Genomic DNA, 15,447 nt, shown 5'->3' on the forward strand with positions numbered 1-15,447 from the left:
ACTGAATCTATGCAGATAGCCCCTACAACTGCAGCTCACCACATGCCATTACACAGCTCTCTGAATTCTAGAGCCACAAGAGACTATTGTTTCCTTGCTATGTACCAGCTTATGTGAAGTTTTCCCTGCATAACGTGTGACATGTCACCAGGAGCAGTTTATGCTCAGAAAATAAGCTCTCTGCCCTGCTAAACATTGTAGTTTACCTTCTAGTATCTGCTTGGCAGCTGTTTACAGCCTTGTATGCGTCAAGCAACTGTGTGGACTCTGGTTTCCTTTCACAGTGTGAAAAGATTCTCGCTGGAAAAAGCCAGAACCACAGCAGAAGCAGGAAGACTGTTGCCAGAGCAAACAATAGGATGATAAAGCAGATCTATGTTTAATTGTCCCAAACAAAACTGTATGCCAGTGTATGGTCCTCTGGCTGTTACAACTTCATGTAAGGTTAGGTTACCATTAAAAAATACAACTAGAAATGGGGTCTAATCCGTGGTATGGAGAAAAGCAGAAATGAGTCCATTATCATGTAATTTTATGTGGACTATTCAAAACATCATGATGACCAACTGATAATCAACTCAGAATAACTTTGTTAATAATTTCACACTTAACCAGTGGTGTCACTGGATTGCTGATGCACAAATACATAGGAATCCGTTACCAGTAATGGCCTCTATTCAAATGCTGAATATTCCCATGAAGTTTGAGTCACTACCTCAAGGGTATCATTTTGACAGTTTCATTAGCATCAATGCTTACAAGTCAGGATCATGACTACAGTCAACAACGCCTGCGATTTTTTCTGTTATTATTTTAGATTTCTAAACCTGTCCGAACTACTTGTGGGTTTCTGGCTGGCAAATATTCAGCACCAAAGTTCGACTTCGAACATTTATACATGAAAAATGCTAGAAGCCATCTCTGCTCACCATATGCCCACTGTTCATGAGTGGAAGCTTTCTGCCTAAATTTTTCAGCCAAGTGTTCAAGTCTTTCTAGCCTTCGTATTTCATTCAGCAGCCACTCTTCATAGCCTTTCTCAGCTTGTTCAAGTCTCTGCCAAGCACTGGCAATATCCTGTGAAGAGAATACATGGGAGGGAAGGGATAAAACTATAATCTTTTTTAATCCAAATTTGCAGATTTCAGATTCATTCACAATTTTGCTCCAAACCCAGAAGTTTTTATGTCCAGATTTTGTAAAATCACAGAATCATAGAAAATGTTGTCAAGCAGCTCAGGAAGTCTCGCAGTCCAGGCATTTACTTCTAATAGCGCATCCTATTCAGGTAGGTTCATTAAGGAACCCCTTCATAAATGGCTTCAAGTGTAGACACATTCAGTTTCTTCATGATACATTGCTTTTACCTCCCATTTTACAGTGTTCTTTTATGACAATCCTATCTATTCCCAAAATAAAAGTGCTTTGCTCTCAGAAGTTGACAGTATCAAAATAATTAGCATCAAGAGGATTTGATGTGTATTTTGCCTGAAATACAAATTCATTTCATTTTCTGTAGTGCACAAAGTTTTGTGAGCTTCCTCAGAAACTCAAGGCATAAGTAGGAAACTGAAGTAACAGGGCCCTTATTTTCTGCACATGGGAGTGGACAATGGCCCTTTTCAGTTAATGCAATCCTCCGTTTATCAAATCTGAGCAGCCAAAACACAATGACGGAACAGAGTACAGAAACTGGTTTGCTGTCTTCCACAGGAAATGTTTTGACCCACAGCCAACTCACAATACTTATCAGAAGATGAGAATTCTTAGTACTGACTCTTCTCATCTTTAGAGACAGAATAAAAAAAAACAAATTTAGTAAGTATAAACGAGCAGAAACATACATTAAGCAGCGTCTATTTCTGTGAGTCTGATGGCCAACATGTCAGAGAAACCACTGTGAATTTTGCTTCAATAAACCATATTTGGTCTCACTGATAGAGAGGTATTGATAACACTCCCAAAGGAAGCTCTGTACTGTCTCACATTTCAAGACGATTTGCTCTTGGGGACAGCTTTCAAAGAGGCATGAGCATGCTTAAGAGAAAGCGAGATTCTAGAATGAAAGGTGACAAGTAAAAAGGCCGGTTTGATATTACTGAAGTGCAACAAACTGAAGTTTCTGAGGATGAATTAAAATGGCATTTCAATCCTTCAGATTGAAATTTTTGTGAGAATATTGATAAAAAGGAGAACAGAATATTGATGCCTCCTTTACTTACTGAAACCATTTTCCCCTCTGATGGCATGAAAGCTGGCCGATTGCTGATTCTCAGTTTTGTCTGCAGGGTGTTAAAATTGATCTCCAGCTGACATTTCTCTTGGACTTTGGGAGGTTTGTGTTTGCGGCGGTAGTCCCGGAAATCCTCTAATTTCTTCTGCATAGCCTGCATTGTTTTTTCTGGGGTCCTGTTTTCCAGCCAAGGTATTGTCCGGCGAATCCATTCTAAAAGCTTTCAAACCAACACAAACAGTTGAAATAAAGGCAACGGAAAAGCAACCGAAAAAAGATCATATTGAATCCACAAATCCTAATTGAGTTTGCTCCATTTTAATATTAATGACTTCAGTCGGTGTCAGTGCCTTAAAGGCAAGTAAGCATAATGCTTCTAAGGCTGAGCAATACTCTTGTAACTAGTTTTCCCAGACATTCTGTGTATTTCTAGAAATACCCCAATTTTCAGAAGATGAAGACACATATAAGGTGTCTCTAGCTATTTACTCAAAACCTGAGTTACCTAAAATCACTTGCCACTTTCAAAATTATTGGTCGTGATGTCCCAAGTAGTCAAAGTTACGAGATCAGGACAGACACCAGCCAAGTAACTCAGGTCATATAAAAACCTTCACTCAGAAGTCAGTTAGCGCCAGCATAATGCTACTGTCTTTGTGTCTTTGGTCCCAGTGTGTTTTCGCATGTTATGCGTTAAACACAAGCGAGCTCTGACTTGTGCACTACACATCCGTAGTCCTGACTCGACAATTTGCCATTTACCAAGAAAGGACAGGAGGGGAACAACATGCCCCTTTTTTCATTCACTGCTGCCTGCGTTTACAGGTGCATTGTGAACACCCTGACTGACCCTGTCTGGGGGTGCTTTATAGTGCACAAAGCCAACAGGCTTGCTTGGAGTGACAAGAACCTGGATGGTCCACATGTGGACAAGGATGGCTGCCTTTGGATGTTACAGGGACAGCAAGTTTGGCTTTGGGGCAGACCAATGACACTTCTCAGAACATCCTTTTTGGCCCATTAATGAGACTGAGTGATTTTCTGGAGGTCACACAGAAAGTCTATGGCAAAGGAGTCACTGAACCTTGACACCTTGGGCATCCGAGCTTTGTATCCTACCCCTGTGACATTTACCCGTATAGTGTCTTCACTTTGCTGTCTTGCAGAGAACGCATGAATCTCTCAGTACCTTACCAACATAATTGTAACCACAATACAGATAACAGCTGTCTTTACCTCACTTGCTAGTCTCTCGTACTCCTCCATCAACCTCTCATTTTCCTGATTCACAGCAAGCACCTTACAGATCCGGTTAGCTGCAGTCTCAGCCTGTAAAACACAGCAAATAAACAGGATGTATTCATAAACGCATTCTGAGCAAGGTACAGGCTTGAAGAATGTGCCTGCTGAAAATAAAAAATCACATTGGTTTCTAGTTGTTGATTTGTGCTCCTATGTTACTTGGATGTATATTTAATCTCCTTCCGTAGTCACAGATTCCAGCGGCCTTATCATACAAGGGGAATTGCGCACTGCCACTACAGTCATCTAACAAATCTTTTACTTCCAAAGATGACTTAGGCCATTCCTAAAGTTATCCCATTAGGTTATTTTTTTTAAATCACACCAAGAAGTATTAGATTTGTTAGCTACACTGTAAAGACACCACATGCGATTCAGGAGTCCCAGACCACTTTATATCTGCACATCATATGTAAATATACCCTTGAGAATATATGCAGCTGAACCACTGACAGCAAATCTTTTCATGCCTCCTGCCAAACTTATTTGTGAAGGCACTGTGCAGCTCTGCCATATTTAACATTTCCATTGGTAGGTTGACATCACAGGTCACACTTTCATACAAATGTGAGTCTGGAGTACATCTAATCAAATAAATACCTGTGGAGACTCCTGTCTTACAGAGTATTTGGAATCCCCCTTTGCATAAACAGCAAAACCTTCATACCCAGAAGCAAGAGGGCACAATGGCATAGCTGTAGGGAGTAGAGGGCCTACTAGACAGGAAGGGAAATTAAATCCTGAGGATGAAGCAAAATTTGCCTACTTTAAAAGTTCTTTTTTTTTGGCTAGTTGTTTTTTACCTACATAACTTGGTTTATGGCCATTTACAGGCTAGAACTGTATGAAGCGGAACGGTGGGAAATGACACATATGTGAGAATCCCATTCTGTATGACAGATTCTTGTCTTTTATATTGGTACTTTGATCCACAAATAATTTTGCTGGATTCAGTGGGAAGCAGGCACAAATATTGTGTTGGATGTCTTCTGTGCCCTTCTGTGTCTTCAGGCATCTTTGAAAATCTAGTCCTACATTACTAGTCAGCATGAGTACATCTAGAATACTCTCCATCTCCAAAAGTCAAGCATTCTTTTATGCAGCAACTGCATAAGATGTTGATGTAGCAACAAGCAACAACTCCATTTCACAGTATCTTCCAATATAGTTTTTCTGAAATAGTCTTTATAACCACCAAATAAAGACCCAAAGTTAGAAACAGAAAGGTCCATTGGTATTAAGGAAGTTCAACCTGCTACACAACATGTAACTAAAACAGGTGTTTAATCAAGTGTTGATTAAAAACAAGTATTAGTACTCAAATAATACTTGCAATTGTTAATTAAAACCACAAAGAACTAAATTAGGGAGGTTTTAATACACTAGTGGAAATGTGAAACAACCAGTCAAAAACACAGCAACCTGAAGGGACAGTTGGATACCTGCTCTGCTCCAGCAAAAGCATGGTAGAAGCAGGACACATATGTCATGATAGCTCTCTCATCAGGTTTGGGAGTATTCACAATATCTACAAGAGGGGGTGAGAAATTAAAACAAAACAAAACAAAAGCCAAAAATCAACCAAAAAAGAATTGAGGAGTAGAAAACAGAATGCATAAATTAAAGCACAACTTGTGTCATTGTGATTGTTTTCTTGTCCATAGCGCTGTGTTCTAGAAACTCTACGAAGCTGTAATAAATTTAGTGTTAGATTGATGGGTGCTGACAGAATAAAATGTACACTAGAAATTCAACACAAGCTCTTACAAAGAGATGGACTTTTTTTAATAAGCTTGATCCTGCAGTACTGTCACAAGGGAAGTGGACTTGGTTTTGCCAGGACTATTTGCACTAGAACTGGCATTTACGTCTGGTGACTTAGAATGTGTGGGGGGTTTATTAAGACACAGGAAAGCCAGATTTTGATCCAGGGAGATGTTCTCTGGAAGTTGCATGTGGATTAGTTATAACCTTAGCATTGCATATCCGTATTGTTTATATTATTAATACCTGAAGTATGTTCAACTCTGAACAGCATTGCTTTTTAAAATTTTCCCTCTTTTCATTATGACATGATTCCAGAGCTCTTCTGAGATGCCTGTGTATGATTCTGTGTCCATTTTGCATTGCAGAAACATTTTATGTTGCCATTTGTACTTACCATTAAGCATTTAATATTTTAAAAACAATCCTGAAAGCTTAAGAGAAGGGTTTATTTTCCGAGCATCTGTTATGATGATTTTGACATCTGTAACAGGAATAATATCCAGCAGGCAGGGAAGCAATGACATTCTGCTATTGTAATTGTTTTTTCCACTATGAGTTTATTTTCATCTTGCATTTTTATAGGTGCTTCAAAAGAATGCACACAAGTTCAGTTAACACAAGTTAAAGAGAATAATGTCCTCTATTCCATTCAGTAACCAGCTGTCAAAACCCTACTGGATATTATTAATAAATATACAGAAAGATGAGATAGGAAGGTTTGTTTCTACGGAGCAAATGGATAGACTACTACTGGCTCTACCGAGACAGTGGCTCACAGAGAAAATCAGGCAACAGGAAATGAGCTCAGCTATAAGACGCTGTTCTAGAAACTAGTGAGAAAAGGATCAGAAACAGAAAAACTGCTGAAAGAAACAAGACAGAAGGTGAAGGATGAGATCTGATCCATCTTCTACAATCTCACCTTCTGAGCACCAGCAAATGCATGGTAGTAACAGGAAACATAAGTCATAATGGCTCTTTCATCAGGTCTGGCAGTGTTTACTACATCTGTGTAGAGAGAAGAGGGTTAACTGCTCAGAAATTCTCACAAGGTACTTCCGTCAGATTACGCTGATGATGCCACCTCAGTGCTGTAAAGATTCAAAATAAATACACCATTATTCAGGTTGCATCTGTTTACTGATACCGGTGCAAAACTACCCAAGCTTTAGGAATTGGTAAATGGAAAAGATCGAACGCCCCTTGAAATGGAAAAGCATTTGAAGGCTGAGACTGTATCGCTACCTTCTGGTTTGTGAAAACTTCCAAGCAAATGGCATGGCTGGCAGAATTACTGCGTTCAGCTTCACTGTCACTCCAAAGCAAATTCATCTAAGTCACTAGAATTATTCCAGAGTTAAACACAACCACTGACAGTCACAAAATAGGAGTGTGTATAGTGTACATTAGCACAGGGTCTCCATGACTGACGGGGTACTGACATATATCTGAAACCTGTATAACTCCTGCAGTGTAGAAATATATTTTGTGCTAAGAAAAGCCTGGACAGTAACAATTTTGCAATCCCTGAATCACTCTTTTTAGTTAATAGCATAAATCACAGGAGAGTTTGGCTTGGCTGGCTGATAGCTTTGTCCCTATTACCGCAAGAAAGAATAGAAGTACAGAGGGTGCAATCAACATACAGATACATTGGTAAAAATGGACCCTTACAGTTCTTAACAGAAAAAGGTGGTTTTACACCAGTTAGAGCTGAGTGACGAAAGATGCCAGTGCAAGCTGTAAGGATTCCTGCCAATTTAAGGAGTGGGAAGATACTGGTGTGAAAAGACCCAAGAATGAGGTGACAATTTCTTGTATTAACAGTGAGATTTCCAAGTTCAGGACCAAAGTATTTATTGATTTTGCATCTGCTTCACATAGTTGTGAACTAAACATTGCAAAGTTTCCACTGAGAGCACAGTGGAAATAAAGAGAGGAAAAAGTGATGATGGATACTTAAAGGGTATTAGAAGCAGCATGATTTTACTTCCTCCTCCTCTGCAAGAAGGAGAATAGTAAGATAAGGGCTAGAATGTATAGAAAATCTGGTGAGGAGAAAAAAAGGTGTCTTACATTGTATGTGAAGAGAAAAAAATGAGGTTCAATAGTAAGGAGGTAGCACTTCTGTATATTCCCTTGCACAGTATTTCAGAGTAAAATAATTATTACTTCAAATGGCAATTGCAGTTCCAAAGATTAAAACAATGTGTTTTGAAGCATAAAGGTGAAACCAAGAAACCTCTTCAATGAAGTGATCACAACCTGGATTTTCCAAATCATTCTGCACTGGCCTAACCTTCATGCCAAAGACTTGAAGAAGAGTAGACACTGCCAGTATGAGTGTTCTGGATAATTCCTGTGTCACTTCTGCTCTACTGAGAAACCACCAGAGCAGAGGCTGCATACTTGGAGAAGAAGGCTTTGCACTAGTGTAGGCAAATTCCAGTATTTTGGCAGCATTTTTTGCCTGGAGCACAAAAGTTTGGTTGTCTTGAAGAAATTCCAGAAACTTTCATAAATATTATTTTTTGTTATTTGTCAACAAATTCTAAAGATTATTGGAGAAACCAAATATCAAATTATTGTTAAAACCATCACTGCAAAAGGTTTACAGCTAAAATAAACAAAAAATTTACTTCTCTCAACCTAGCTCTCTTCCATATGATGCACGTTGCTAGTATATTTTCAAAGTTCTGTACTATTTCTGTCCCTCTCACTTAAACATTTTAAAAATAGAATATGCTTTAAACTGCTAACAGTTCTATTTCCCTTTATGAGACAGTTATTTCTTGAAGGCAAGGATCTTTTGATCCTGTATTTTACCCCAATTATCACTGTGGGGGCTGAGATGTCCTGAGGTGAGGGTCCAAAGTACTATAATAAATATAGACAATAGCAAACCACCAGGGTGAAATTATCCAACACATGGGGAACAAGAAGGAAAAAAAAATGTTTGAAAACAAAGCAGGTTGCTCCATTATGATTCCAGTGGAAGGAATGTTGAAAATTTCCTAGTTACATAATACGTTTTACTGTCTTCTACTAGTGAGTAACGCAAAATTTAGTAAGATACAACTCTCACCTTCTGCATCCAACATCTTAGGGATATCCAAATGCTTTTCAGCAATTTCCATGGCAAGGTTGATATTTCCTATGGGGTCATCCTGTATCAAAGAAGAAAAGACAACGAGTTAAAGATAGTCTTTCCTTGAAGCAAGACTACAGTACGTACACTAAAACTGACTCTGTTTTCCAAACTGGAAATTGGAGTCACAACTATAATTCTTCAAAAAGCTGAGTCTAGGTGAACTTTTGGTTTATCTACTGCTATACTTTCAAAAGTAAACAGTAACAACCTATCATGTACGACTAGGACTCTGATACAAGTATATTCTGGAGGGGAACATAAATAATGTATGCAGTGTACACTCATAATTCTGAGCTAATTCTGAATAAAGTACAGCAGTAATGCATACAGTAAAGGCCGCTGGTCCAGTAGACTATACTAGACAATTCATCATAAAGTTAATCCCGCATGTTTTATAGCTACTCTGTGTTACGTTCTAGTGATACAAATTCTACTGAGTTTTTGGTCGGTCAGGTGCATGCATGAGAGAAAGCAAGCACAGACAGAACAACTCTCCAGAAGGAGCAAAATTTCTCAGTTTTGGCTTGGACAGACAAATCTGTAATGCCTCTACAAATGGAACTTCGTCTGGGTTTGAGATTTTGATTTTGGTTTTTTGAAGAAAAGAGAAAGGAAACAGTGAGCACAGTTCAGATAAACAGCACTTATTTCATATCTTACGCTACGGACAATGGAAGACAGTGACAGGTTAGGGCTTGTCTTAGGGCAGCCTTCTCGTATCAGCTTGGAAAGTAAACACCCTATGTGAAACAGTAGTCCATGCCATTAATGCTTTCATTATTTTCATATATTCTGAACAATGCCGATGTCCACAGAGAGAGGTTGGGAAAATAAGACACAGAAAGAGCAAAGCTAGAGATGTTGCATGGCACTGAAAAAATGGTAATTTGTTCTCTATGGGGAATTTCCAGGGCTTCCGTTTGAATACAAACACTTCATAGAAAGGGATCTAGTCTCAAGCATGCTTCTTGCATTCCTTTGAAATAAACCTAGTAAGATTATTTAATATGGAATGACAGCAATTGCTTAAGTTTCACAGAAGTCTGTTCCTCATGCGCATACATATGTCAGGTATCATATAAACATACGATACTAGTTAGCCTTTCCTTTGAAAGTTGCATGTTCAATAAAATATGTCGTGAAGAACAGTTTACATTTTGAAACCTAACAATTTGGGTATAATAGAATACAAAGTCTCTAATTATAAGTTATCACTTTATCATCATTTAGCAGTTTCATGCATCACTGTAAGAGAAGTTTCAAATGTGAAGAATATTTGAAACCCATGAACTTATTTCTTCTATTACATAAGACACTATATGTAATAAAACGTGTATGCACATTAACTGTGTATACAAAAACTCTTACTGAAATTAAATGGGACAAAAATACACTAAATCTAAGTGAGACCTATTGACTAGTTTAAAACACTGCTTATGGATGAGTGATGAGCACCTCCTATTTGTGTGTTTGTTACCGAGTCCATGAGTAAACAGTGCTCTACTGGTAAAGGATTTGTTTAAAACCACAGAAACTTCTGAATAATTGGAGATCCCCATCATCCATCCTTTTAAACAAAACTACAAGCCACAGTAACTAAAAATCTCTGCTACAGCTAAAGAAATACCTCATCTAATTTGTCATAAGCAAGAAGATCAGGCCTGTGTCTATGGATAAGGGCGTTGAAAGCAAGGCCATCTTTCCAGCTATGGGTTCACACAAAACACATTGGTGAGAAAAGGAAAGGACAGCATGCAGGAGATAAGTAACCACGAAACAAGACACCAAGACAGCTGTTAATGTAACCAAAATGAGCAGTCAATCAAACACAGCCAGGTCAGAAAAGCAAGATCTATTTTAGGATTTTTCTGCATGTGCTTTATGTGCCACAGCTCAGCCTCAGTTTGAAACCTGACCTGTTCTTATTTTGGAAACCTCTAAGAGGGAAATAGTAATACTGAAGCAGATCTAATTATGTTCTATACCCTTTTCTCAGTCCTCTCATATAGGATGGTTGTACTGTGAAGTTCTTTACTACTGTGTACCACTTTTCAAAGCACAAACTCACTCTAACTAACTACTGTTTGTGCCATGCTTTAGAACACGTATGCAGAGACAGGTAGCTGTCTCTGCATTCATTCCATGAATATGTTTATCTGTAGGAAAGGTTATATATAGCATTAGAGACCAAACTAGTGTTGATAGTTAATATTTTTCCCTTTGGTTCAGATCTGCAGCTGTCTTCACAACTGCCTAAATTAAAATCGTGAGTGTTCAGGAGTTAGTTCATTTAATTTTCATCACTGCTCACCTTGAAGACCCCAGCATATATCTGACATATATATAAAGCAAACTAAGTTTTCAAATAATTTCATTCATTGATCTTTTCCCTCATCAAAGGCTTTCTAATAACAGCTGATCCCTAGTAAAATCAGTATGTAATGGAAGTGCATGGAATCAAAAATATAGTCTATGATTTCCATTCTCTCTCATCAGTAAGAAGTTACACTCAACAAATTAAACACATGATTAAGTTTTCTGATTTACTGATGTTTATGTGAGACCTTAAGATGCATTCATTCAAGGGAGCAGAAAATGGTACGTATGAATTGAGAGCTAACATGAAAAGACATGAAAAGCCACTTTCTTTTTAGGTTCTATTTTGCAGTAATGGTACTCAGAAATTCTCACATTATTACTTGCTCCTCATTCCTCCCCCTCAAGCCAAAGTGGCTGGTATCTTTTAGAAAGCATGCATTTTGCCAAGAGTAGCACACTGGAATAAAACAGTTTTGTAATCCCCATGAGGTCCTACCCTAAGGAAGTAAGGGCATTGGTTTCGTTTCCACTTGTCTGAAAGTATAAGTATAATTGGTGAAATTGGTGTTTTCCATGGTAGACTGTAATTTACTGAGTAGTCCTGACTACCAAGGTGTTTCTTCTAAGGAATTTTAGGATTAATAATCAAGTCATTGTTTATTGCTCTGCAACCTACAGTCATTTACACCAGATTCAGAACAGGACAGACTGTAAATTACTACCAATGGTGAATAGAGAATTACAATGCATCAGATTTAATATCCATATTGGGCATCACAAAAGACTTCATCAACTGCCTGGCAGTTGAGGACTAGATTATTTGCAATTAAATGCTAAAGTCATTGTAATGGAAAGGAAAGGACACAGGACAGACATGGGGTCCTTTCCTCCATGTCACCATTTTTTTGGTGACATGTTTAGAAAGCCAGTCAGAATTAGTATGCACTCCTCAGTCAGCTTGTCTTGTAGCAAACATGCTAAGCAAACCAGAAGTGAGCCAAATCACTGCAGGACAGCATGCTGTACCACCCAGACTGATGACCTTATTTAGCTTGGAGTAGTCAATAAGATCAGGTCGGTGTCTGTGGATAAGTGCACATAATCCAAGGCCATCTTTCCAGCTTTACAATAAAAAATAGAATGGAAAAAGATTAGTTAATAAAGTCATGGCATTTTACACTGTGATCCTTTTTCAAGGCCTAAATTAAGCAGGAACTCTCCTGTCAAATTCTGACACATACTGTCAACTATCATCCCTTTGAGCTTTTCTGTTACTCTGCTCCTTTTCCTGTAGTACATCTCTTACTCTACACTCCATACACATAGAAGGACTCCACAATACTTTCTAGGCAGTGTACATGATGTACAATAGGTCCCAATTTCAATTGCTTAATTTGTGCAGTGTTCCAGGATTACACGTTCATTGATGAAACTGCATAATCTCCTATTACACCTGCAGCATGTTTGTGAATAAATAAAAGGAGAGCAGACCTGCAACTACTTGAATTTGCTGAAGTGATTGGCTTTTTCTGTGTCAGTTATTTCAGACAATTTTAATAGCACAACAATGTCATGCTCATAGAAGTAAGAAATCATAAATCAGCTTAGTTTATTTAAAACACTTCACACATATGATAGCTTCAATCTGAGCTCTTACACTTCAGTGTGACTTCAGGACCACTACCTTTTGAGGCAAGAGTAGACAATGAATGGAGCTACAAATAACATTTATTTGGAAAGATTATGAGCAGTTGCTTTCAGCCGGAAGCAATTATTCTTAGAGATACTTTATGGAAACCCTTTATGCAATCACTGGGATTGTGAGTTTGAGGTCTTACCCTGTGCAGTAATTGTGTTTACTAAACATGTTAAGACTGTTAGAATCCCTGTCATGAAGATGTCTGGTTAGGTCTGTCAAATAATAGATCCACCTCCAATAAAAATGTAATAAAATTAAGCAGCAAATGCATACAATGTATAGTATAAAATCATCCAGAAGGTAAAACTGAATGAAAATGAGCACCAAACTAACAAAAAGCTTTTTTTCCAAAAGGTACAGACTGAAGCAGTCTGGAAAACCCATTGTAAAGTAGCTCTGTAAGAGCTGATCAATCCAAACAATAAGCAAGGTACTTCAACTCAAGATGTTTTCCCCATACCATGTATCAGACCAGCATACGTATGCATATACACTAAGATTCTCATGCTGTAACTTACAGCATACCTTGCATCCATATAAATCTCTACTGAAATATACCTCTGTACATTCAAGGAAAGTAACACATAATCAATTTCAAATCTCTTAAAGACAATGTAGGGGCTGTAAATAAAACAAATTCTTTTTATCTGTGGATGCATGTGTGAGCTTACCTTCTCTATCACTACATGGGCTTTAGGTGTTGTCATTACAAATTAACTCAAAACACTAAAACACAATACAGAGCTCTTGTTTTAAGTACTATAAGGGCTCCAGGGAAGGCAAGATTACATGGTTAAACAGTGCAAATTACAAGTCGTGTAGTTTAATGAGGCAGGTCACTGGCAGAGCTACAGGACCTAGCTCAGCGAAATTCCAAAACCAGGCAGCCTGCATACGGCCTAGAACTCCCTTTCTAGCCCTTACTGAAAACACAGAACCACAAGGCTGGAGCTTCCCTAAATTTTCCAGCTTAGCTCATAGTCCTGATTTGGAAAAAAAATGTAATTAAAGTGCTAATGCTGTGTACTGAATGCATTTCTGGCTCTTTATTTATAGTTACATTACAAAATTATAAAGACTGATTCATCATAATGAGATATTTCCATACTCCACACACTGGTGTTTTTGCCAAAACCAGTCTATAGCTACAGTGGCTTTCATTTGAAAGCAGTCATTTGCCAAGTCACTATGCTGCAGATATTCCCATATACCAAGGACCTCTAATAATGTAATATGGTCATTCTGTATGCAGGAGAGATTTTTTTCTTTTAAATGCTATGTAAGCCATGGTAAATAATGCCAAAGGCTAAACAAAAAAAAAGACTTTGAAGATAAAGCATGAAAATTTGAAACTAATCTAGTTAACAGCGAAGAGTGAAATTCTTCTATTAAATATATACCTACACAACTGTTGGAAAAAAATTACCTATAATATTTTTGACTGCTTCTACCCATTGAAATAATGGAAGTTTACCTAAGATGGAAGTTCTGAATGTTCACATTTCTGTAAGGAGCAGTTTTCCTTTGACACCACAGCAGCAGCCCTTCTTTGGCAGAGGTCTCTGTAAAAGACACCAGGGAGTTAAAAAAAAAAAAAAAAGGAAAGGAATCATGTAACAAGTGCTTAAGTAATTAATTTCTTGTCATCTAAAATGTGGTCAGCCACCTGAAACTGCCTGGCATAAGCCAACATTTAATCCTAAAAGATAACTGATACAAATAGACTAATGAGGTTCCATTAGGACCCAGAGGTCAGTTCAAATGGAACAACTCAGACTACAGTCTCCGCCTGCACAATAATTCTGGGATATTAGAAGTTTAAGAAATTATATGGGTTAACAGAATGTATATTTGGAGAAGAATACCTAATACAAACATCATAGAGCCAGACAGAAAATACTTGTAGCCTCAGTCAGTTTGCTTGGGGGAAGGTATAAGTGCTGAACAAATACCTTTATTATCTGAACCCTAAGGGCATCTGAATGCATAAGTAAAGGACAGAAACGATCAAACAGACCCTTAGGTCCACATTTAGTGTCCCACAAATTACGGGCAGAACAGTGTGCTGAGCTTGAAGGGACTACTTGTGTTGAAAATTGAGATGAGTTTTCTAGAATTCTAGACTTTTCACAGCACAGACTTGATTTAAATAATACTGTAACTACAACACACGTTTGGAGCCAGTTACCAATGAGAGTTAAGAAAATAAATTCTAAAGGGGGGAAGGGGGGGAAGTTTTAGAAAGAAGAGGGATATAATCAGATAATATTTGCAAAGAATGTAAGAAATGGACAGTACTAAGAAAATATGTTGGGAATAGGACAACCGTACAAGGTAAGCATAGTTTGAGGCCATGGAAGCCCAGAAACCCAGGCATGTATCTATCTTTATAACTGACAGACATGCCCAGAACCTCTGCATTTAGAAAGCTGGCTCAAGGTCTCTGTCAGGATAAGGAGGGTAATTACTTTTTCCCTCCAGAAATCTATTTTGTCACCGGGTAGGGAACTTTCAGCATCATTTTCTGTGAAAAAATAATTAATTTTTAAAATAGTCATCTCCCTTGGGCACAATTCACATAAAAATGTCTTGAAGAAATTTCTTAATTATTTAACATAGTTGCATTCCTATTACCTTCCACTGAAATATCCTGAATAGCAAAGCGAAGGATGATAGTCCAGATCATACCCAGAGTCATTTTCACATTGCCATCAACAATTTCTAAGGTGAGAAAAGAGATAGTAGTAGTTTTTAGACTTTTTTTGCATTTTCTCTTATTTTAATCATGTATTTCAATAAACAATATATTGCATCTAAGACATTTGTATCTACCGACCATATTTCTTTATCTCGACAGAGTTCATCTGGGTTCTATTTTCAACAAACTCAGGCTTGTGCTACCCTGGCAGTTGGAGTGAAGATCACTGAAGCCATGGTCATTTCAGCCCTTCCACACTGAAAGGCTTCTCTCCAGGT

At 38.0% G+C, this 15,447-nt stretch overlaps 1 protein-coding gene across 3 annotated transcripts in view; it reads right to left on the reverse strand.

Moving 5' to 3' along the window:
- ACTN2 (actinin alpha 2) overlaps positions 1-15,447 on the reverse strand; it is a 68,762-nt gene that overhangs the window by 21,614 nt on the left and 31,701 nt on the right. For all 3 annotated transcript variants that reach the window (XM_061471199.1, XM_061471200.1, XM_061471198.1), the window contains exons 4-11: positions 15,106-15,192; positions 13,946-14,033; positions 11,815-11,893; positions 8,388-8,469; positions 4,978-5,063; positions 3,470-3,562; positions 2,223-2,453; positions 930-1,077 (exon numbers count right to left, since the gene is read on the reverse strand). In XM_061471199.1, the coding sequence (XP_061327183.1) occupies positions 930-1,077; positions 2,223-2,453; positions 3,470-3,562; positions 4,978-5,063; positions 8,388-8,469; positions 11,815-11,893; positions 13,946-14,033; positions 15,106-15,192 (894 nt within the window). The remainder of the gene's footprint in view (positions 1-929; positions 1,078-2,222; positions 2,454-3,469; positions 3,563-4,977; positions 5,064-8,387; positions 8,470-11,814; positions 11,894-13,945; positions 14,034-15,105; positions 15,193-15,447) is intronic.

Source organism: Pezoporus flaviventris, unplaced genomic scaffold, assembly GCF_033815535.1.
Source record: "Pezoporus flaviventris isolate CSIRO_AGI_PZ_B2104156 unplaced genomic scaffold, CSIRO_AGI_Pfla_v1 ptg000066l, whole genome shotgun sequence".
In the NCBI taxonomy this organism is placed as follows: domain Eukaryota; kingdom Metazoa; phylum Chordata; class Aves; order Psittaciformes; family Psittacidae; genus Pezoporus; species Pezoporus flaviventris.